Here is a 25,493-nt window from a genome sequence, read left to right as displayed (position 1 = left end):
GTTGAATATATTTTCTGTGCCCTTGAGTTGGTATTCTTCTCCTTCTTCGACCCCTATTATTCTTAGGTTTGGTCTTTTCATGGTGTCCCAAATTTCTTGGACATTTTGGTTCATGACTTTGTTGGTTTTAGTGTTTTCTTTGACTGATGAATGTATTTCTTCTACTGTATCTTCAACGCTAGAGATCCTCTCTTCCATCTCTTGCATTCTGTTGATTATACTTGCATCTGAAGTTCCCAATCGTTTTCTCAGATTTTCTATTTCCAGCATTCCCTCTGTTTGTGTCTTCTTCATTTTTTCTATTTCCCTTTTCAGGTCTTGGACTGTTTCCTTCATTTGTTTCATTGATTTTTCTTGATTTTCTCTCAGTATTTTATTGTTTTCTTCCCAGGACTTTATTGATTTCTTCTAATTTGTTTGCCCTTTCCTCTAGTTGTTTACAGCGTTCTTCACATTTTTTTGTCTTTTCCTCTACGCAAGCCTCTAGCTTCTTCATGATGTCATTCATAAGGCTGTTTTCTTCTGCTTCTTCCAATTTCTGATGTTCAGGTCTAGGTGTTGGAGGAGGGCTAGGGCCTGGTGATGCTGTATTGCTTTTCATTTTGTTGTATATGTTTCTGCCTTGACGTCTGCCCATCTCCTTGTGGTTCGTTCTTGGCCTTATCCGCACACTTGGTTCAGACAGACCAGTGTTCCAAAAGGGAAGTCAGTGTTCCAAAAGGGAAGTCTGGAGCAAGATGGGAGCTGGGGGCCGGCCTCTAAGTCTCAGGAAGAGGCTTGGGGCTCAGGCGGATGGGCGTTGGTGGCAGGGCGTGGAGACTGCAGGGTCTGCCAGGGGTCTTGGAGAAGGGGATCCTTCCCGGTGGGGCTAGCAGGGAACCTGCCCGGTGGCCAGAACCTGGGGCCGAGTTGGGCAGGTCTTCCCTGGAGTGGCTGGTGCCCAGGGATGGGGTCTGGGGCAAGGAAGGGTACTCACGATTGTTCCAAAAGGGACGTCCGGAGCAAGATGGGAGCTGGGGGCCGGCCTCTAAGTCTCAGGAAGAGGCTTGGGGCTCAGGCGGATGGGCATGGGGGCAGGGCGTGGAGACTGCAGGGTCTGCCAGGGGTCTTGGAGAAGGGGATCCTTCCCGGTGCGGCTAGCAGGGAACCTGCCCGGTGGCCAGAACCTGGGGCCGAGTTGGGCAGGGGTCTTCCCTGGAGTGGCTGGTGCCCAGGGATGGGGTCTGGGGCAAGGAAGGGTACTCACCAGTATTCCAAAAGGGACGTCCGGAGCAAGATGGGAGCTGGGGGCCGGCCTCTGAGTCTCAGGAAGAGGCTTGGGGCTCAGGCGGATGGGCGTGGGGGGCAGGGCGTGGAGACTGCAGGGTCTGCCAGGGGTCTTGGAGAAGGGGATCCTTCCCGGTGGGGCTAGCAGGGAACCTGCCCGGTGGGCCAGAACCTGGGGCCGAGTTGGGCAGGTCTTCCCTGGAGTGGCTGGTGCCCAGGGATGGGGTCTGGGGCAAGGAAGGGTACTCACGACTGTTCCAAAAGGGACGTCCGGAGCAAGATCTTTAAAACTTTCTTATATATTATTGTCTCTGTGCCCTAGTTAGATCCAGCTGTCAACATGTCATACCCTGTAGTCATCTGATGGACTATCAATTGAGGATGTACCTCCATCAGAATGGCTGATTGCTATGTCTTTGAGAGGTTGTGTTGATTGATAATGGATATGTGAAGTCCCTTCCACTGAGGGTGGCAATATCCCTAAGAAAGTAGGCCTGGGCTGGATAAGAGAGCTACCATAGCTTGATACAATGGCCAAGTAAGAGAGAAATCCAGGAAACAAAGTTTCCCCATTCTTTTTGCCTTCAGTTGCTAACTTGAGTTTCTGTCCTAAGCTCCCACAATGATGGATTGTGATCTGACAGAATCAGCCAAATAAACCCATTCACTACCTGATATGCTTTTGGTTAGAGAATTTAATCATAGCACCAGAGAAGCAAGTTGGAACAAAAATAGTGCACAAAAAGTGATTTTGATGTTGGGTAGAACCTGAAAATGTTATCTTTTAAAGGGATGTGGAAGATATCAGAACATTGGATGGCAAAAGCCATAGAATACTGTATGCAGAGCTTAATTAGCTGCTCTTGTAGGACCTGGAAGATGTGTGTTGAGAGTAATGACAGACAGTGGAGGTCCAGGTCATAGAATTTCAGTGGGAAATAGACTCCATGATAAATTAAGCTAGAGGTAATTTGTGTGATATTTTGGCCCCAAACCTTTCTTATGTCCATGGCTTGAGAAAATTAGTAAGGCAAAATTAAAAAATAATGGACTGAACTGGGTGGCATACAACTTTAATCCCAGCATTCAGGAGGCAAAAGCAGAGGGATCTTTGTGAGTTTGAGACCAGCCTGGTCTACAGAGCAAGTTCCAGGACAGCCAGAGCCATTACACAGAAAAACCCTGTCTTGAAAACCAAAAAGAAAAAAAAAATTATGGGCTGAATATTGAATCTCTTAGATGGCTATTATTGATGACTCATTCAGGACTACAGGGGATGGGGGCAGCAACAAGAAGAAATAAATGAAAATCCGTGAGTTATAGGGAAAAACAGTATTAGGTAGTTTCAGATGGCAGCCAAGTGCTGAAACAGAGGCAGGAATTTTCAGGGAGATTATCACCATTAAAGAGATGACCCTGCTCTATGTTGAAAGTCTAGCAAGGTAGCTTAAGGTAAGAATCCATCCTTCTATGCCCTCAATTAATGGCAGGATTAGGCAACATGTTTCCTAGTCCCAGGAAGCAACTTCATATAAAACCTGCTGCAACTCTGGTCCAAGCATGACAGGGTTCATCACAACTTAGAAGCCAAATTAGGAGGAATCATCAATGTTGTACTGATTCTGGAAACAAAAAAAGATGCAAAATTTCAGGTCATGGATCTCAGTCTGTGGTTGGTTTCAGTTCAGCACTGTTGTAGGCATCTGTAAATGGCAGAGTCAGAGTCCCAGTGAGGAGATTGTGAGAGTTCATTGCATGATGCTGTTAAGATGAGCCTGGGCTATATTTTGAGACCAAAAATGTTGAGATAGCCAAGCTATGAAACATCTGCCATGGAGAGCTGTGTATATGGAGTTGAAATAACCAAAGAGAGAGATGTGTGAGAAGTTGCAGGGATAGGGCTTTCTAAGCCTTCTATAACTGAATCCCCATGTTTCTGAGACAGAGCTATAGGATTTGATGGTTGTCCTGCTGGATTTCAGTCTCGCCTTAGCCCAATCATCCCTCATTATGTACCCATTCTTCTCTTTTGAAATGGGAATGGGTATTTTGTGCCATTGTATATTGGAAAGATAGGACTTGTTTTCTGATTTTACAAGCTGTCATAGTCGAGAGCTCATCTTGAGTGTCAGAAGAGATTTTGGATATTTGAACAGCAATAGGGGCTGTTGTAGACTTTGAGGATCATTGAAGTGACTAAATGCATGTCTTTCATGGATGACCATGAGCCTATAGTGACTTGGGCCAAGTTCTATTTGATTGAATGAAAAACCTCCCAAAATAGATGATGTATTTGAGCATGTGTCTCTCTTTGGTGGGTCTCTTTTGGTGACTGTAGAACCTTTAGTAGGAGAAACCTTTTTGGATGAAATTCCTCATTGGGGATGGGAGATGGGTGTCTATAGCTTCAACCCATTTCCCGTTCTTTGTGTTTGCTGTGTTGTGGTTGACACTGATCAGCCAGCTTTGTTCTTGTGCTATCATAACTTCACCACCATTATAGACTCTATCCCTAAATCACATAAAATACAGTAGAAGCAAATATATAATTTTGCCAGCCTGCTGGTTTTTTTTTTTTTTTTAAGACATCGTTTGTCTATGTAGCCTTGGCTATCCTGAAAGTAGCTCTGTAGACCAGGCTGGCCTCAAACTCAGACTCTACCTGACTTTAGCTCCCAAGTGGTGGGATTAAAGGTGAGCCAACATTCCAGGGTTTTGTTTTGTTCTTATATTATTGGGTGATGGGCCCAAAATGTAGGTTCTTGTATATGTGGAGTATGTGCTGATGTGTTGAGCTTCACCAACATTGTGAGTTTTGAAATTTCGCAGAGAATATCATTCTGTTTCCCAGGATGGCATGTATTCATGATGCTAATACTGCCTGAGCATTCTGAGTCATTGGATTGCAGGTGTGTGACATTCTTCTTGCCTATTTTGTTTGGTTTGAATTTTTTTAAATGAAAATGCATCTTTTGTCTGTATGCATGGATTTGTACCCCATGGGTACCTGATCTCACAGTAGTCAAATGATGGTCTCAAAACCCCTGAGCTTGGAATAATGGATAGTTGTGACCCTCCATGTAAGTACTGGTAATTGAGGCCACCTATATACAAGACCAGCAAGAGCTCTTTACTGCTGAACCATTTCTCCTGCCCTATGTTGATTACTTATGATCAGTATTTACATTGCTCATGTTTTCATCTGTCCATTTTTACCTGTTTAAACATGCAGTACCTTTTAGGAAGATCTTATTAATGTTACAGTTTAGGTAGGCACTTCAGGTTTCTGGAATATGAATTATAGAACTGAAGTGAATACATAACTCTTGGTAGGAATTTCAGTAAAAAAAATCTTCTGAGTTCTTTCTATCTTTTTTTGTTTGTTTGATTGATTTTTGCAGGAGAGATAGATTCTTAATATATACTTCTAGCTGTGTGTAACTGATTGCATAAATGAGGCTAACATTCAACTCAGAGGCAGACATACCTGCCCCTGCTTTCTGAGTTCTGTGATTAGAGGCATTAGCAAGTACACCTAGCTTGCCCATCCTTTTTTTTTTGTAGTTAGTAATTGTTCATAGAATTTCTTTGATGTGTACTCAGTACTGTTGATCTGTTTACTTGTCTCTCTATGTCTGTTAATAGGCATTTCTCAGGTGCAGAAATAACAGGGTTGACCCTCCTATTCAGTTTCCTTCTAAAGTGACTTGGTATTACATTGGAACTTCTGTGTCATGGAATAGTGTGGGAAGCATGAGAATTATATGACTGTATTTTCAAATAAGTATACATTTACAATGTTGTCAGTATCACTTTCTTTTGTATACATGCATGGGATATTATAGAATGCAGTGACCTATGATGATGTGCATGTTGACTTCAGTCGGGAAGAGTGGGCTTTGCTGGATCTTTCCCAGAAGAGTCTCTACAAAGATGTGATGCTGGAGACCTATTGGAACCTCACTGCTATAGGTAAGACTGTGAATTTTCATTCACATTTGATAATAAATAGGCGACTGTTTCTTGGTTATTGATGCTTTTCTGTAATTATGATTGAGACTGAGGAAGGATGATGTGAATAAACCAGGCATGGTGCTTAGGTTCACTGAAGATAATTTTTGCACAAATTAAATTAAATTAAATTAAAAGTTAAATTTTGCACAATTTCCAATAATATACATTTTCTGGTACTATATTTTAGGGTACACATGGGAAGATCATAATATTGAAGAACATTGTAAAAGTTCTAGAAGACATGGAAGGTAATTTTCATGTGCAAGCTAATACAAATAGGCCTCTGAAGAAATTTTAATGTATCTGGAAGTTTTAAAGAAAGCAACCATGTAAATATACACAGCTTAAAGTGCATTGATGATTATTAATTTTTCACAAAATCGTATACCTCAATGTGAAGTAGGTGAATTGTGTTTGCAAGGATTTACTTTAAGAAGATAAGGAAACAATGCCTTAACAGATATTACCATTTGAATTATAATCTCATGAGAATAATGCTGTAGAATTGCCAATCCTTTTAGTTTCATACCACTCATATTACAAAAGGTGTGCACATCGAATAGGTGATAAGTATATGTCCAAAACCTTCTAATAAGCAAATAGTCCACAGTGAAGCTTGTGTTACTCATATATTTTTTGTAATTTTGCTTAAGTTTAGTGAGAGGAGGGGTAGTTAAAGTTAAGAGCCAATGGGGGATTGTTGTGGAAAAACCTTAATCCCTATACCATATGTCTATGAGGAACAGAAAGTCAAACTGTGTGAATGCAATGTGGAAAACTTTTATTTGTTGTTCTCCCTTTAATAAGTATATCATATGTCACTCTGGATACAAGCCATAAGAACATAGGGATATCAAAAGAAGCCACATACCCCTCTTCCTCTCAGAACAATTAGAAAATATGTGGCAGTCCCCACTTTGAAAAGACTTGTTGAATGTGATTCCAGTTTCAAGTAATTGCTTTTCCAGCTTCATTGGAAATACATCAACAAACTCACACTGCAGAAAAGCCTTATGAGTACTAGGAATGTGTAAATACTTCTGCTTGTCCTGGTTCAGTTTGCAAATGTAGTATGACTCACATTATAGGAAGATTTGTGAATGCAATATGTGTGGTAAAGGTCTGAGTTTTTCCAGTTCTCTTCAAATATGTGAAGAATCTCATATAGAAAAAAGGTGCTATAAATGTGAACTGTGTAATAAAGGATCTTACCATCACATGCATATTCAAAGATGCAAAACAACCCTTAATGAAGGGAAACAACATGAGTGTAAACAAAGTGATAAAACCTTCAGATGTGATTCCTCTTTACAATTAGACCAAATTGTAGAATTAATTCATACAGATATATTCAAAAGCGTAATAAATGTCGTATAGCTTTTACATGTGCCAATTATCATTACAGGCATGAAAGAAGTCATACTGGAGAGAAACCTTCTGAATACATTCAAAGTGTTAAAGTCTATGCATATCATAATCATCTTCAAAGAAATGAAAGAATCCATACCGGAGAGGAACCCTATGCATGTAATCAATATGGTAAAGTCTTTTTACAGGACAGTAGTCTCCAAACACATAAAAGAACACATACTGGAGAGAAACCCTATGAATGTAATCAGTGTGGTAAAGCTTTTGGACGTCACAATCATCTTCTAACACATACAAGAATACATACTGGAGAGAAGCCCTATGAATGTAACCAATGTGGTAAAGCCTTTTCACGACAGAGTAATCTTCTAACCCATAAAAGAACACATACTGGAGAGAAACCCCATGAATGTAATCAATGTGGTAAAGTCTTTTCACAACACAGATATCTCCAAATACATAAAAGAATACATACTGGAGAGAAACCCTATGAATGTAATCAGTGTGGTAAAGCCTTTTCACGACAGAGTAATCTTCTAACCCATAAAAGAATACATACTGGAGAGAAACCCTATGAATGTAATCAATGTGGTAAAACCTTTGCATTTAGTAGTAGTCTCCAAAAACATAAAAGCACACATACTGGGGAGAAACCCTATGAATGTAATCAATGTGGAAAAGCTTTTTCACAAAAGTGCCATCTCCAAATTCATAAAAGAACTCATACTGGAGAGAAACCTTATGAATGTAATCAATGTGGGAAAGCCTTTGCGTGTCATGGTCATCTTCTAACGCATAAAAGAACACATACTGGAGAGAAACCCTATGAATGTAATCTGTGTGGTAAAGCCTTTGCATGTGATAGTAGTCTCCGAGTACATAAAAGATCACATACTGGAGAGAAACCCTATGAATGTAATCAGTGTGATAAAGCCTTTGCACGTTATAGTCATCTCCTAATGCATAAAAGAACACATACCGGAGAGAAACCCTATGAGTGCAATCAGTGTGGTAAAGCCTTTGCGCGTTACAGTCAAGTTCTAATGCATAAAAGAACACATACTGGCGAGAAGCCCTATGAATGTAATCAATGTGGTAAAGCCTTTGCACATCATAGTCATCTTCTAAGGCATAAAAGAACACATACAGGAGAGAAACCCTATGATTGTAATCAATGTCAGAAAGCCTTTACATGTAACAGTAGACTCCAAATACACAAAAAAACTTACTCTGGATTGAACCATGTGAATGTAATCAATTTGCTAAAGCCTTTGGACATTACTGCAGTCTTTGAAATCATGAGAAAAAAATCAAACTGCAGAGAAACCCTATGAATGAGGTCAGTGTGGTAGGGTTTTGCACTTCATGGTAGTCTTTAAACAAGAGTAAAAAAGTTTTACTCTAAAGCATTCTTTTAAATGCAATCATTCTGTTAAAGCCTGTACATACCACAATAGTCTTTGAGAATGTGAAAAAAACTCATACTGAAGGGAATCTGGCTATAAAGGATTTGGTAATATCTTTACCCAACACATTTACATAATACAAGAGTATTCTGGAGAAAAAAAATCTGACAATGTCAACAATCTATTCAAGTACTATAATGCCTCTATTTTGTTTGTACCTGCAAACTCATATGGACGAAGCCCTACACATTTAAATAATAAAGTAACCCTTTTAGGTTTCATACATCTCTTCAGTGACATGAAATAACTAATTCAGGTATGAATGTGTATTTGTTCCTTTTCTGTTGTGATAAAACATAATGTCTGCTTCAACTTATGAAAGAGTTTGACTCTTGGTTCCAGAAGGATACAGGATAACCATGAAAGTGGCATGGCGACAGGTGTCAGACATGTCATCTATAGCAGAAGGCTATGATCTCACATACTCAACCCGCAGCATGGACCAGAGAGTGGGAACTGGAAAAAGTGTGCAGATGTAAATTATGAAAGCATACCCCCAGTTACATATTTCCTTCAGCAGGACGTTGTATGATTTTGTGTGTGTATGTGTGTGTGTGTGTGTGTGTGTGTGTGTGTGTGTGTGTGTGTGCATGCGTGTGTGTTCTGATAAATAAAGCTTGCCTGGAGATCAGAGTAGAGCTAGCCACAAGTTAACCATAGAGGCCAGTCTGTGGTGTGTCACACTTTAATACCAGCAATTGGGAGGCTCACACCTTTAATCCCAGCAATCAGGAGGTAGAGATAGGAGTCTAAGGTGGGTGCAGACAGGATCTCAGCCCCCATTCTGTCTGACAATCTGGATAGGTAAGAAGTCACTAGTGGCTTCTCCTTTGCTTCTCTGATCTTTCAGGTTATTACCCCAATATTTGACTCCTGGTTTTTATTGATAAGATGCATCAGGATCACACTTCATCTGGTGTCTAACTTTTGGGGCATGAATTCATGAAGAAGCCACTTGCCAATGGCTTTGTAGCCACTGGCACAAGCCACAGCTACACATAGGGGCTCCCACCAGAGTCACTGCTTCATGGGCTAGGTTTTCTTTTTCTCCCCAAGCCCTCTGAGCAAGTTTGGGATTTTTCTGTTGCAGGCTCTCTGCAGCAAACTCTATAGGTGCTTGGGCTCCAAATCCCTCTGAAGTTAGCCCCTTACCACTGGCCAGCTCTGCCTCCAGGCAGCTTCCATTGCACATGATTCTTTCCCACCATCCCCTGTGCGTTTTTCAGACAGCCAGTTCCCTCTCCTGGTGGGTTGTGGGAATTTTCTGGACCCCCTCCTCAGGCTTCTGCCACACTAAGAAGCTGCCTTGACACCTGGCCAGGCTTTTACTGTTCTATGCAGCAGCAATCAGCCTCACACTTCACCATCATCTTCACTGTCATCAGCAGAATTGGTGAGAGAATTGGGAGTTCTTAAAGGAGGAAACTAGTTTTAAAAAAGTTTTTCCCCCACATTAAAAGATGGGAAACACTATTACAATGGAGGAAGTTAGGTCTCTGTATGGTTACAGATGGTTTAAAAATGGAACAATTAAATGAAGGAATAAACAACTGAGATGGACATAGTGTTACTTATCATTTTGATAATTCTTATTTTCGGTTTGATAATTCTTGGTTTATCCCTAAAAAAGTTGGTTGATAATGAATGCCAAGATATAGGTCTTAGAAAAGTTTACTAAAATAGACCGTAGAGATATTCAGGCCCAGTCAGAGGAATTTAAAGGAAATCTAACCACAACATTACATTAAAAAATTAGAAACAGCCCAAGGTTAACAATCAACCTTAATTTATCCAGTCACCTTACAGAAATAACTGCAAAATAACATATCCCCAACGCTGTGTAAGAGCTGACTGGATTTAAGGAAACAATAGTCTCATGGTATGAATTCCCTTTTTGTAAAGCAGGCATTAAATTCATGGTCCACTAGTAACAGAAATGTCCCACAAGACTGGAAAGACTTGGTTACAGCAGAATTGGAGCCTTGTCCTCAATTCCAGTGGAGGACCTGGTGGAAAGATGAGGCTAGGACTATTAAACATGAAGTAGGGCTAGAGGTATTGAAATCTCCCAAGACCAACTTTGTGGAGAGGGCAATTATGTTGATGCATAAAGATAGTCTATATAATGACCACTCCCTAGCTCTATGCCATGAAGCAGCTTTGAATGCTTGGGACAGAATTTAAGTCAGAAAGAGAACTGATTCATTTACTAAAGTTATATAGGGCCCAAAAGAAACCTTCACTGATTTTTTTTTTTTTTACAAAGATTGATTTCAGCTGTAAATAGAATGATACCAAATCAGGAAGCTAGACAAATGCTAACTGAAATCTTTGGCTTTTGAAAATGCTAATTCACAATGCAAAAGGGTAATAAGGCCTTTAAAGGCAAGATCAGTACCTATAGAGGAATGGATGCGAGATACAGTCAATATCTCATAACCATGATGATGCTTGAATGGGAGAGATGATTTCCAGAAGCTTGAAGAAAAATCAAAATGTCACGTGTTTTAATTGTGGCAAACAAGATCACCTAAAAAGGGATTGTAGACAGGGCATTCCTAGAAACAATGTTTTCTCTGGGAAAATGCAAAGAGAAGGCCCCTCCCTTCTGGATTATGCAGAAGGTGCAACAAAGGCTGACATTGGACAAATGAATGCAGATCAATAAGGGACAGACAGGATAACCCTTTGCAGTCAGAAAATGCCTTGGGGGGCCTCTCACAGGCCCCCATGTCAAATTTGTTTCACTCATTCCTGATCACCATGGGGGAAACTCCTCCTCAGAGCAAGTAAAGGATATAATGCCTATTGTAAAAAACCATACTGCTCTGGATGATAGAACAGCTTTAGAAGATAAAACAAAAATTTCAGGAGAATGCAAGTATTTTGGCAGATTTCTATAATTGATCAAAGATCAAAGCTAAAAATATGAATAAATGACAGTGTAATTGAAGGTATGTAGATAGGGGCAGATGTAATAATAATTGCAACATAATCTTGGCATCTAAATTGGCCTCTTCAGGAGGTAAATGTTCAGCTTTTAGGGATTGGAACTTTATCTTGGGTAAAACAAAGTGTGACGCAAATGTATAGGGCCAGAAAGACAGAGAAGAAATCATAAATTAATGTATGTTTCTGGGGAAACTGTTAGAAGGTATTAAAAAGAATAGCCATTGACCATTCAAGTTGTACAAAAACAGGGCACAACAGCCATTGATCTTTCAAAGGTACCAACAGCCCTACTTTTAGTTGATTGATAGACCTGCTTGGATGGAACAATGGCCTTTGACATCAGAGAAATTACAGGCCTTAGAACAACTGGTACAGGAGCAGCTAAATGCTCAACATGTTGAGGAATTGAACATTCCTTGGGATTCTCCTGTATTATTGAAAAGAAATCTTGAAAATAGAGAATGATAATAGATCTAAGAGCTGTTAATAAGGTGATTCAGCCAATTGGCTCTTTACAGCATGGAATTCCCCTGCCTTCTCTGTTATCTAAAGTATGGTCTATTATAGTTATTGATTTAAAACACTGTTTTTTCACTATACATTTACAAGAAAAAGGACAGAGAAAAATTTGCCATTCTGGTGCCTACTTAAAATGATTCTCAATCTGTTAAGAGATATTAATGGAAAGTTCTCCCCAAAGAGATTTTAAACAGCCCTACCCTGTGCCAATATTTTGTTCAATAGTCATTGGAAATAATTCATGTACAGTGTCCTCAATCTATAGTTTAGCATTATATGGATAACATCTTACTAGCTGATTCAAATGTAGATACTTTAGAGAAAATGTTTGAAGAACTAAAGAAAATTTTGCCTTGTTGGGGATTACAAAATTGTTCCTGAAAAAATACAAAGAAGAGATTCTACTAATTATTTAGGATATAAGTTTACAAAAATTAAATCCAAAAAAGGTACATATCAGGAGAGATCAATTGAGAACTCTTAATGACTTTCAAAAATTGTGGGGAGACATTACCTATTTACAGCTAACTATTGGAGTAACAAATCAAGAACTGAGTAATTTGCTTGAAACTTTACAAGATGACAAACACTTAAATATTCCAAGAAAATTATCAGCTGAAGCTGAGAGAGAATTGGTTTTGGTGGAAAAGAAATTACAGGATGCACATGTGGATCCTGTGGATCTGGAACTTTATTGCATCCTGGTTATTTTACCCTTTATACATTTCCCTATAGGTATTTTAATGCAGCAAGAAGACAGTATCTTAGAATGGATACTTTTTAATCACACAAACAAAGTAAAATGTTAAAGACATATTTGGAAAAGGTTTTGAGTTGATTCAAAAAGGAAAATTAAAACTTTGTCACTTGACAGGAATGGACCCAGCAGAAATTGTAGTACCTTTTGTTAATGTTGAAATTTCCTCTTTATCAGTAGAACTAACTAGATCCTCCCTCACATTGTGTAGGGAACACCAATTTCTGGAGCCCCTACATTTTATACTGATGCAAACAAATCAGGAAAAGCAGGTTATAAATCAGTTATAAATCAGGAAATTTAAGTGGCTCAAAGCCCTTATGATATTGTCCAAAAGTAAAAATTATATGCTATTCTGATGGTATTAATGGATTTTATAGAACCTCTTAATATAGTTACTAACTCTCAATATGCAGAAAGAGTTGTTTTATAAATCAAAACTGATGAACTTCTTCCTGATGAATCAGAATTAACTTCATTATTTATATGATTACAGGAACTAGTGAGGAATAGGAATCATCCCATATATATGACACATATCAGATCCCACACAGGTCTGCCAGGCCTCTAGCACAAGGTAATAATGACATTGATCAGTTATTAGTAGGAAATGTGCTGGAGGCCTCAGAATTTCATTGAGTGCACCATGTCAATAGCAAAGGCCTGAAAAAGGATTTTTCCATCACTTGGCAAGAAAACAAGGAAATTATAAAAAAAAATACCCTACTTGGTACTTGTATAACTAAACCCCAGTATTTGCAGGAAGTGTCCCAAAGGGTACTCAAAGAAATAAAATTTGGTGAATAGGTGTGTCTCATTTTGAAGAGTTTGAAAAATTAAAATATGTTCACCACATCATAGATACATATTCAGGATTTCAATGGACACCTGCTTTGAGTTCTGGAAAAGCTGATTCTATAATCACACATTTGTTAGAAGTTATGACCATCATGGGTATACCTGTACAAATTAACACTGACAATGCTCCATCGTTGGTCTCTAGTAAAATGAAACAGTTTTTTGCATATTACAACATAAAGTATACTACAGGTATACCACACAATCCTATATGGCAAGCAGTTATAGAAAGATCTAATTGAACTATAAAGGATATGCTAAATAAACAGAAAGGGTTAATAAAGACTCACAGAGATAGATTGTATAATGCTGTATTAACTTAATTTTCTAGATGGTAATGAGAAAGGAATAACAGCTTCAGAAGGACATTGAATAATAGAAAAAAACTACAGAATTAAATCAGCATATATACTTTAAAGATGTGTTGATCTCAGAATGGAAATCAGGATATGTATTACATTGGGGAAGAGGTTTTGCTTTTGTTTCTCCAGGAGAAGAAATGCTATCAAAGGAACCATCAACATTGATAAAGATTAGATTTCAACAAGAATGACCTCTTGATTAGAAAAGATGATAGTTCATCAACCAGCATAACCATTCAATCTAAACTAACATATAAGACTAACAAATGCTTTTCATTTGATCAGATATAACTTGCCAAAAGGGAGAATCCCCAAAGTCAGGGTTAGGGCAGGGTTTTGTTTTTGTCTTTCCAGGAGAATGGAAGTAATCAGCCAAGGAATCTGAAGACCACTGGACTAATGAGATATCTGAAGAAAAAGGACACATCATCCAGAAAAAAAATGTCCCAAGAAAAAGAGCAAATTGACCTATTGATATATCACATTTCCAACAGGATAAAATTTCATAAATATTTCCAAGTGTTAGTTTCTGTTGTTCTTTACAGATGCATAATGCAAATAGTCTTTTTATAGTCCCAGTTCAATTAGAAATTAAAGCTGGCTTTCAATTTGGAGTGTAGCTCTCTCCTCTAAACCCAAGCATTCTTGTTAAAAGGAAAATCCAAAATCTCACTCTTATGTCAGAAGATCCACCTGATATGGGATAGAAGAGAAGCCAAAATTAAGGGACTATTCTATTGACATTAATCCCATAATCTTTTGGTTATATTTGGACTCATAAAATTTTCTTGGTGTTGTTTGAATCTTAAGTGGTCTTACAATAAAAAACCCAGAGCTGGGTATCAGGGTGAAAGCTGAAAGATCAGAGAAGCAGAACCGCCAGCCACTAGCTCTTAACTCTCTGAAATCCTCAGTCTAAAGAGAATGAGTTCCTGTTTCCTTGTGCCTTATAGATCTTTCTCTGCTCAGATACACCTTCCTGGGATTGAAGGCATGTGTTCTTCCTAGTACTGGGGTTAAAGGTGTGTGCCACCACTGCCTGGCTCTGTTTCCAGTGTGGCCTTGAACTCACAGAGATCCAGATAAATCTCTGCCTCCCAAGTGATAGGATTAAGGGTGTGTGTCACCACTGCCTGACCTCAATGTCTAATCTAGTGGCTGGCTCTGTTCTCTGATCCTCAGAAAAGTTTACTAGGGTATACAATATATCACCATATTAAGTTATAAATATTATATCAAAATTTATAAGATTAATATATATTAAACTTTTTGTCATGATATTTATGGTCATATAGAGTACTAACTAATTCTAGAAAAGGGCTTCATCTAGCTTCCTGTACATGATTTTGGGTTTGAGTCTCTATCAGGTAACTAGGAATTAAGTTTTTGTACATTTGGATGTATATAACATATTATAGTCCTTTAACTTCTTTGAAATCTGCTGCATATGACATTTAAAATGTTTAAGTTTTCTGTATGACCATGCCTAAAAACAACCTTTTAATGCTCCAAAAGGAGGATGGGGCTCCACTACAATGATTCCACCTGGACTGTGGTAGTGACACTAAGCTGACAAACACCACCTAAAGATCTGCTTTGGACTACAAACTGCTCATGAGAATTTCAAGTTGACTGGCTGAGATGATCCAGCCTCACAGACTACTCTAGCCAGTACTTGAGACAAGCTCTTCACTTTACACAAAGACTGGACAACAAATGATATAGCTAGCTCTCCCAGTACTTGACAGTTATCCATATTTTTTTCAGGGTCTCCTAAAGATGACCTTACCCCAGACAGCAAGAAGTAATTTTAAGAACATGATACCCAAATTCCCAAGAAGTGATGTGGGAGGTTTTGGGGCATTCAGTGGGTTATGGATATTTGTTATTGGTTAGGAGGGTTGGTTACAAGTTGTTATTGGGAATGGTCAGGAAAAAAGCTGAACAAAGGAGATTAGATTCAGGGATCTTTCTAAAAAGAAAAAGGGGATATAGAAATAAGATAAAATGGTATATTATTGAATCTACGTTTAAAGCAAAAAAGCAACTACTAATTTAAATATTTTACATTGATATGGATTTTTGTATATTGATACCAATTTAAAATTATTTTGTTTATAACATACTGTACATACATTTCTACTCTTATTCAAGGTATTGTACCTATACAGCTCATCTGACATGTAATGTAAATTTCTCAAGTTATTATTACAAATTATTTATGATAATAAAGAAATGCAGGTTAGCAGTTAGTCATTTATTATAATCAAACTTGTAGTCATGTTAGGTAGGTCAAACAGAAATATATTTTAGATAGGCAAGTGATCTTCAAATACTTTAGAGATCTACAGAATATGACATTTAAGGTGTTTTAATAACATTAGTTTTTTATGACAGTGAGACATGTCTGCTGCTGGCAGCACTGATCTACTTCAGAGATGATGATGGGCATTGAAGAAACTCCATATGGAGTTTACTTCCTTTGTGGCAAAAGTTATCCACTTGGCAAGGAACTGCCATTGCCTTGAACTGAATGCTGACAGCATGCTGTCCAAGTTGGATGAGCAGGACAGAAAAGAAAGTGACTTCTGAACTTTGCCAAACAAGGCAGGACAGTCCTTCAAAAATCCTGCTTCACAGATAAGTCTGTCAGATATTCTAGGCCTGTAGGTTGAAGATGTATGCTCCAACATTGCAGAGGAAACTTGGATTCCAAAACATCAGAGAGATTTACCCACGTTGCCTGCAGAGGACCTGTATTGTAGTTGGGCACATCACAATGAACTGATTTAGCCCTTTTAATTCACTTATTGAGAATTAAGTGGCTGGGCTGGTTAAGGGTAGCTAGGACTCAGGCTCAGGTTCTAATTCTTGTAACAGAAGAGTCCCATCAGCCCTCCTATCTGAAAGTCTTCCAACTATGAACAATAGTGCTTTTCTTTATCATTAAGTCTGTTATAATTCATCAAAGGACCTGGGCAGATTTCTGTCCTTATTCTACAGATGGTGAATCCCAGGCTCACAGAGATACATGGATTTTTAATATAGTTAAGTGTAACTGCTCACTGTAAATGAAGTTCAAAAGATGCCACCTAAGTCAAACATAGTGGCATAAGACTATAATCATGGTACTTAGAAAGTGCCAGCAGGAGTTTCAGGATTTCAAAGTCATTCAAGTTGAGAGTGATGAATGGGGTATGGAGGGAGACCCACAAAACCAAGGGGAATGAAGATTGTGCCAGGCCAATGCCCATAGTCTTTCTTGAAGCTCCAGAACTTCAGGGGGTATGACACCAACAAGTGTTAGCTCTGGAGCTCAGGATTGAGCTCTGTCCCCTTACCAGTGACTTCTTCCTTGCGGCGTAAGAGGCCAGTTGAGGAGCTCTGGGAAGTGGGAGTTCCACTCCTTTTGTATTCCAAGCCCACAGCATTCGTACCAACTAAAGGGTGTCTCTTTATTTGTGCATGGGGCTGGGCAAGGAGAGAAGTACCCAGAGCAGCCCATTGGCTAGGATGGTTGTTTATCTGCCTCATCCCCACCTACATCCTAGAGGCTGAATCACAGAGCCAGGGGAGGATGTTGCAGGTCTAAGTGAACTGAGGAGCTCAAGCTCACATGGTGATGAGCATACCCTGCTTACCTGGGACAGAGGCTGAGACTTGGTGCTAGGTTTTCTTTGTGTGGCTGAAGGGCCAGCAGAGTAAAGGCATCATTGGCTTAGGACTCCATGGGCCACACATCTGCTCCCTGCTCCCTGCATGCTGGGACCACACAAGTTTTCCTCCTATCCCTTACAGTCTCTTTCTGCTGTCTTCCTTTTCCCTTGATTTCACCCTGTCCAGTGCACTCCTCAAATTCAGTAAGCTGTCAGGGTAAAACAGAACCAGCCGGCAGCGCAACCACGATGGAGGAGTGGAGGCTACCTGGTTTGCAGTCTGTGGCTAGAGCCCAGACTGGTGTGTAAGTTGCTGGGATTCTCCCATCTCAGCCTCTTTAACTACCAGAATTTTAATCAACATGGGCCACTATGCCTGGCCAGAGGATGATTGTCATTGACAAAATTACGTCTTCCTTCAACTGGTAAGTGAGCAAATAACCGTGGGAGATTATGATATTTGCCAGTTATAACTCAGAACTCACAGCAGCTCATTTCACATAGATGATAAAATAGGTATTTATAAAATTCTATCCTAGGTATGTAATAATGGAAAAACGTGATAAATTGGTGGGTTATATTTCCTGAGAATCCGAAGTCCATCTGTTTCGTAATTTAGCCCTTTAATTTCCTCTAAGATATATTTTTTTCACTGATTCTGGCATTGGGTAAAAGAATCACCTTACGAAGATGCAAACTTCTTTGCAGTACACAGTCTAGAACTCACACCTGTGCCACAGGTGCTGTACTAGGCTCAGCTTCCCAAATGGCTGCAGTTACAGGCATGAGCCACTGTTTCTGATTGCAGATTACTTTTCCATTGGCAACACCTTCTTGTAGTTACCATTTAGAATGGTGCAGATGTTTTCATAGGCTAAATTTTATATTCTGATAAAGGTTCAATTTAGTCATGACAAATACACGAGTATAAAAATCCCTGAGGCTTTTTTTTCCCCGGAAACAATATCTCTTTTGTGTGAGTAGTACATGAATAACAGAATTGTTACCAATGCTATTTTAGAAATGTTTCTTGAACAGTAAACATTTAATGCATCCTTGCTGGCTAGCTGTTCTCCAACTAGCTAGCTATTGACCAAAAACTGAATTGGTATAGAGACAAATGGTTAGTAATAGAAGTATGGTTAATTTACTGAGGAAGTAAAAGGCCCTCTGGTGAGTAGAAGTTGGTTACTGGAAAAGGAGCACAAGAACTCCTGACCACCGAAGTCCTCATTGAGGTCCTCTTCCTCCTTTTCATTCATTTGTCTGTAATGTACATTGGTTTTTATGCATGTCTACATGTGTGGAGGCGTATTGTTTGTACCCATATGTGTGGAGGCGAGAGACTGAGTTTTGATCTTTGTCTTAGATGCCAATTTTCTATTGACGGGAGGAGGCTAGGAAGTGAAAACAAAAGCGTTGTTCAGTGCATGGTGTTCTAGTGCATGATGGGGCACATGTAGACAACAAATGTGGAGCAAAGGAGTCCTTAGAGCAAAAGTCTTGGAGATTTCAGGTGGGGGCCTGAGGTGAGGCACTAAGACCCAGCATAGCTTATCTCACCAGCCTGCAACTGTCACAGCTACCTGCTGGCAACGACTTTCCTAGCACCTGGTGTTCTGTTCTTTTGGTTCTTGTGCTTTCTCAAGACAGGCTCTAGGCTGATGCAAATTTACATGGGTCTTCCAAGTCTGACCATTTAAAAGTGCCAGATTCCTTTAATGCCTTGCTAGTTTTAAGAAAATTCTTAAATCTCCTCTGGAAGCCAATAAACATGTACAGTAAGTGTCAATAACACATCACAACTAACACACACCGTGGAAGTCTGGTGTCGCCCCTTTAGTATAAATGAGGTAATCCCCAGAGGGCTGAGTGATGGCAGGAAGTTTATTGATACCTATGTTTTGTTTTATGCCATAGTAACAAAGAAGTCACATGGGATTTACATTTTATGAAACCATTAGCAAAGAAGAGGGCCAAGGCTGCTTTCATTGGGATAAGGTCAACAGCCAAGATAGGAGCAAACCACATTGTTCCTTTCTGCTCAAGGTTAGTTCAACCCTGTGTGAGGGTGAGCCCATCCCCCAATTGGGCACAAGGCCCTGTAGGATACACATCTCACAAATTAAATGTGCACTGTTATACTATTTTCTTTGAAGAGTCACTTTAGTTAGTATAGTGTGGCTATAGGAGGAGATGATGCCTATGGCCTAGACAGATAGATCTTAAATAGCAAAGGAGTACAGGAAAGAATCCATGGTCTCCATCAGAGACAGTTGAATCCATATGTCTTTACATAAGAATTTTAACTGTGGAAGCTAAGCACTGTCATCCAGGGGTTTTAACTTCTCAGTCCCCAAATACAAGATGTTGCTTGGCCCAATTTATCCCAGTTGAGTATGCTGTACCCTGAGATCAAATGAATCTGTGCCTCTCCATGTAAGCTGGAATTTAAAACTTTTGGAAACCCTTTGAAAGAGTTCATCCTAATTAAAACCTTGGTAGCTTTTTTGGCACTTTTACTCAGAAAAAAACATTGCCTTGTGATATTTTCTAAGACAGTCAGACATAGCCACACCAAGAGACTGACTTTGATCCTTCCACCAGACCTGATGCAAGTTTTCCCAGATTCTCTCAGTGGGTTGGGTGGGGAGGGATACAATGGAAAGTGCCATGCATGCAGAAGAAAGATAGAGACACAAACCTGAGTTTGAGGTCTCCCATTGTTCACTCTCTTTAGTCAGGTCAGGGCAGGTTATATTACGGAAGCCTGTAGCTCAGGCAGAGGACTTGGCTCACTTCTGCTTAAGAGAAATACTTTCTTTCTTCAGTGTCTTTGTTTCTCTTTTTCTTTAGAGCTCATTCTACCTAGGTTGTTTTCCCACCTTGGTTTACAGTGCACCTAGTGTCCATTTATGGAGATTTCTTGCACCCAAGTTTCATGTCAAATAACATGTCTCAACCGCCCCCCCCCCCCCATCCCTATGACCTGACTACCAAAGAAACACTTTCTTCTTCCCCATAGCATGTCTTACCATTGGTCTGTGTACAGCCTGGTCCTTGTTGCCCTGGTAATTTCCTTGTACCACTGTCATTATGATGTCCAGAGGCTTCCATCCCTGGGGTTCTTTTGCTCAACTGCAGAGTTCCAGAGGCACAGGGCCACAACAGAAGCAGGTGGGAAGCATTTATCCTATGAGACCATCTGAGGTGGTTCCTCGGGTGAGCAAAATTCTTAGATTAACCTGTTAATTGCAACAAATAAGTGTCTGGGCAAGGCAAACTCTTCTCTTGCTCTAGCAGGTGTGCTCTTGAAAAGGGAATTTACCTAGACAGGAACTGCACTTAATTTTATCCTGAGGTAAGTGGTGACTGTGTCTTTTCCCCAATATCTGGCATCAGTCCTCACAATCATTATGTGAGTATGAAGGAATTGGTGCATAGGAAATGAAGGGGGAGGGAGGAACTGCTCCAGGCCATCAAATTCCTAGAATTCGGAGTTGGTCCTGGGAATAAATAATATTTTACCGGGTGGAGGAAGTATTGATAATTGAATTCCATATCCTAACCTCAAGTTTGATATTACTTGATAGAAAAGATTCATATTGGATATTTCTTACATCACTGTGTCTGCATTTGTTGACACCAAAGAGAAAACAGGGGTGGTAGAAGCATAGCAGTCTTCTCTGATCACCTCCATATCCAGAGATAGCTCTAGAGAGTGGGGCCTCTCTGTTGGCCATAAGATCAGCAGCTGCAGAGTCAATAACGTAAAAGATTAGGGTTCACCTTAAGTCAGTTTGGGAGGAGTTGTGAAGTCTTTGTGTACTTAATCTCGATACATATAGAACCATACACAGTTGGATAACATCTGCCAATATTGCACTTTTCCGGGCTGAGTTTCCTCTGTCCTTTGTTTAAAACTTCACTATACTTTTGTGATTTTTTTTCTTGACTTTTTCTTTCCATCAGTTTATTTGTTCACAAATATGTCACCCTTTCTTGATTGTTGTAGTTTTGTGCTCAGTAGAGAGGTCAGATTGGGTTAATGTGTGCATTATTTCTTCACAATCCTATTGAGCATTACGAGTTTTTCTGCTTTCCATATAGCTTTAGAATCAGCTTCTCTTTTATCGATTGTTGGGAGTTTTCCTTGAGTGTGTTGAAGTTATTGCTGCAAATTCAACATACCGGACATTGTAATATTAATTCATCTTGTTCACAAGGATCATTGAATATCTCACCATTTATTTAGTTCTTTGATTTTTTAAAAAGATTTATTTATTTATTATGCACACAGTGTTCTGCCTGCATGTGTACCTGCATGACAGAAGAGGGCATCAGACCTCAGTATAGATGGTTGTGAGCCACCATGTGGTTGCTGGGAATTGAACTCAGGTCTTCTGAAAGAGCAGCTAGTGCTCTTAACCTCTGAGCCATCTCTCCAGCCCCGTGTTTTTGATAATATGTGAAAGATTTAGTATATTGGATAATAATTACTTTAGGACTTCACAGGTAGCTCAACACATACTCTTCTTGGAGATGACCTGTGATCAGATCCCAACATCCAAGTCAGGAGGCTCATAGCTACCTGCAACTCCAGATCCAGGTGATCTGACACACTTCTCTGGGGTGTCATTTACATTCACATGGAAGACATTCTCTTTTTTACACACAAATACACATAAAAATGGGAATATTTTATTTTGCCAAAAGCACTTATGGCTTATAAATGAATTAGAGCAAAACATGTTGCTTTATGTATAATAGACATCATACAACTTTTCTTTAAAAATCTGTTATCTTGCTTTGGGTTTTTAAAAGGTTTACCTTACCTTATCTCATTATAATACAGAATTACATCTAATCTTTAATCATTGGAAACATGCAATAGTTGATAACTGATCATAAAAGCCATCATTTCCTTTATCATAAGAGAATGAAATATTTTTTATTGGTTAAAATTATTATCTCCAAAATTTAAACATCAGAGTGCTCCAAGGAAATCTCTCCAAGTTTGGAAGGATAGTCCCCCAAACACACCAGTTTCTATTATTGGGAAATTAGAGCACTAGAGTGCACACAGTGTGAGTGCTTGCCAGTAATTTCTTAAATAATAAAAAATAAATGTCTTATTATTTTCATTAGAATCTTATAGTTTTTGTTTAAAGGACCATGTTATATTTGTAGGTTTGTGTTTGTGTCTTTCATCAATAGTGTTGTCTATGTTGCAATAGTTTTGTTAGTTATAGACTTAAGTATTTATTATTCTTTTTTAGAAAATGATGGACTTGCATGTACTTTTAAATTCTGAAAATTGGCTACTGTATCTTATTACTTTCTAGAAATTTGTTCTTTGGAGGATCTTTCTGTAAAGAAGTAGTATTGTTTTTGTCTTCTCAACATCACTGGCTTTCTTGTTCTCATTTCTTGGCATATCTGTGTTTTCCAATTGTTGCTACATTTGCTTGTGCTTTTGCTAATTAAATGATTGATATAGTTAATACATTGACTTTGAATTGTTCAATATTATTATTTTCTGTGTGTCCTAATTAGCTTCAGCTATCAATGTTACATACCCTAGTATGATCTGAGGAGTACCAGTTTAGGGCTGGCCAAGATCAGAATCATCTGTGGCTATACCTGAGAGATTACCTTGATTGTTGATTGAGTGGGAAGGCCTAATCACTGAGGTTGTCAGTATCCCTAAGCAAGTGGCCTAGACTAGATAAGAGAGTAAGCTGAGCAAGAGACATTGACCAGGTAAAAGAAGGTGCAAGCAAACAATGTCCCACCATGGGTTTTTAACCTTCATTTGCTAGCCTGAGTTTTTTTTTCCTTTGAGTTCTCAAATGATTGAATGTGTCCTGGCAGTTTCAGCCAAATAAACCTGTTCATAACCTCATTTGCTTTTGGTAAAAGGATTTAATCATAGAAACAGAAAAGAAATTCAGAACAAAGATTGGTAGCCTTAAAATGAGGTTGTTGCTATAAGAATCTGCAAATGTTGTATTTTGGAAGAATTCAAAAGATAGCAGGACTCTGGATATCAAAAGCAATTGCAAGCTCTACACAGTTCTTAAAGGGCCATTCCAGGAAAAACTGGAAAATGAGAGTGCTGAGAGTAATTTAGATAGTGGAGGTCAAGGTCATGAGGATTCAGTGGGAAATAAACTACATTAAAAAACTAGGCTAGAGGTCATGTGGTAGTTTGAATGAGAATGGTCCCTAAAAGGTTATATATCTGAATGCGTATTCCCCAATTAGTGGAACTGATTGGGAAACATTAGGGGATATGGTGTAGTTGGAGATGTGTCATTAGAAATGGGCTCTCCCTTTCTGCCTGCCAAGTGTGTAAACTCTCACCTCCACGCTTGCTTACTGCCATCTTTCCTGCCATGAAGATAATGGACTAATCCTCTGAAAAGTGTAAGCAGCCCCCAATTAAAAGCCTTCTGTTATAGTAGTTGATTTGTCAGATGTCCCTTCACAGAAGTAAAACAGTAATTTAGACAGGTCATCTGTGTAATATTTTGGCAAAGAAATCTGTCTGCATTCTGGCTGTGGCTTGAGAAACTTAGGCACAATTAAAAAGTAATGGCTTCTTTGACAAAACATTGAGTCAGTGATATGGTTAGTCCTTATGATTCATATGGATCTATAGTAAAAAGAGCAACAATTGGGACAAAAGTAATGAAATGTGTGTTTGGGGAGAAAAAAAAACAAGTCATTTTAAAAGGAAAGAGGAAAGTAGGGTCACCCTTCTTGTTTCAGAGCCCATTCAATAGGATATGGCATTGCAAGAGAAATGCCTCCTAACAGATATTCAGAGCCACAAACAGAACAACAGGATTGAGTGTGCATCAAAGAAACAGTATCAACAATTACCAACTTCAAAAAAGGATCGACAAGCTGAGCCTGATGGCTCATGCCTTTAATCCAGAACTTAGGTAGCTTTAGTTGGTAGTCACATACTAAAACAGAGGCAGTAATTTTGAAGGAGTTTTAATTTTTGACATAATTTTAATTAAAGAAAAGACACCTAAGCTTAATTGTAAGCATAGGAAATGTGCCCCAGGGCTAAGACCCCACTCAGCTAAGGCTTCAAGTTAGGGAAATAAAAGGCAAGCTGAATTCTAGCCACAGAAAGCAACTTCATACAGAACCTGCTGCTACTCTGTTCCAAGTGGGTCAGAGTCCATTCTTAGCCATACCCCCATATGGTGATATCATCTGAATGCTACTTTCTCTAGAAATAAGAGGTCTCCTTAATATCATTGTGTCTGCGCTTATACCATCTTACAATAAAAAATACATGGAGTGTTTGGTTTGTATTTCCAAGGGATTAGACATAAATATTGCTCTCTACAATATGTTAATCATTTAAGCCTAATAGAATATAGTTTAAAAACAATTTAATGTAGCCTGTGCTATTTCGAATTAATTACTACTTTGGCCATTGGAAATATATAATAGGTGCTGAGCATCCATCCTAAGATGGATGACACTACACTCAGTGTCAGGAATTTATGCTTCATGTGAGCATGTTTATTGTCTCAGATACATGATAACTACTGCCAATAACTTGATATTTTGTAGCAAACATTTCTGGTGACTACAATTATCATCAACCCACTTTTCAAATGAAATAAAGTAATTATTCTTAGCTTGTGTATGGTAGTCATTTTTATATAGTGCAAAAATGGAAGAGGGATTGCAATTCCCATGTGTTCGTTCTTGACGCTGACAGCATCTTTCTACATGGGAAAGTTGAAAATAAGAGGTCAGAGCAGAAGGATATGAAAGTTACTTTCAAAAAAGTGAATTAGAAAAACCTTCCTAGAGAACACAGATTTAAAAACTAATAAAAGATTTCAGGGCAGGCAGGACATATGAATAGCATTTGGGTCACTGAAAGGGTAATATTCCAACAGCAACTGAGAATGTTTGGGAAAGATATTCATTGTAGAAAAGGAATAGTAAGAGAAGATCATTAACTTAAAGACACAGGAGTGTGATTTTAAATCATCAACTCACTGCTAAGGAGTGTCTGATCTAAATAAAACTCCAGTGTTCGAACTGGGACAAGTAGATTAGGGAAGAAAATATATTTAGAAGTGAAAAAAAGAAAGAAAATTCTGAATTTCCTTCATTTGCCATTGCTCTGTTTCACAGTAAGAGACATACTGGTGCTTCAAACGTATAGAATTATAAAGCTAGATGCTTGTCTTACTCCCACACAAGATCTTCTGTCTATTATCAATAAAAAAGGACC

At 38.9% G+C, this 25,493-nt stretch overlaps 1 protein-coding gene across 6 annotated transcripts in view; it reads left to right on the top strand.

The window, feature by feature from the left end:
- The window catches only part of LOC128117770 (zinc finger protein 431-like), a 94,885-nt gene extending 70,001 nt beyond the window's left edge, over window positions 1–24,884 (top strand). For 5 of the 6 annotated variants that reach the window (XM_052750081.1, XM_052750077.1, XM_052750076.1 and 2 more), the window contains 3 exons: window positions 5,112–5,238; window positions 5,468–5,528; window positions 6,686–24,884. In XM_052750081.1, coding sequence (XP_052606041.1) covers window positions 5,205–5,238; window positions 5,468–5,528; window positions 6,686–7,982 — 1,392 coding nt within the window. In that variant the 5' untranslated portion in view covers window positions 5,112–5,204 and the 3' untranslated portion in view covers window positions 7,983–24,884. Of the gene's footprint in view, window positions 1–4,095; window positions 4,176–5,111; window positions 5,239–5,467; window positions 5,529–6,685 lie in introns of all 6 variants that reach the window. The other variant, XM_052750080.1, reaches the window with a different exon arrangement.
- Window positions 24,885–25,493: the final 609 nt, after the last annotated feature.

The sequence above is a fragment of the Peromyscus californicus genome, unplaced genomic scaffold (genome assembly GCF_007827085.1).
Source record: "Peromyscus californicus insignis strain IS unplaced genomic scaffold, ASM782708v3 Scaffold_21__1_contigs__length_65335640, whole genome shotgun sequence".
NCBI lineage: Eukaryota > Metazoa > Chordata > Mammalia > Rodentia > Cricetidae > Peromyscus > Peromyscus californicus.
Note: the sequence above shows the minus strand (reverse complement) of the source record. Positions and strands in the feature narration are given on the sequence as shown.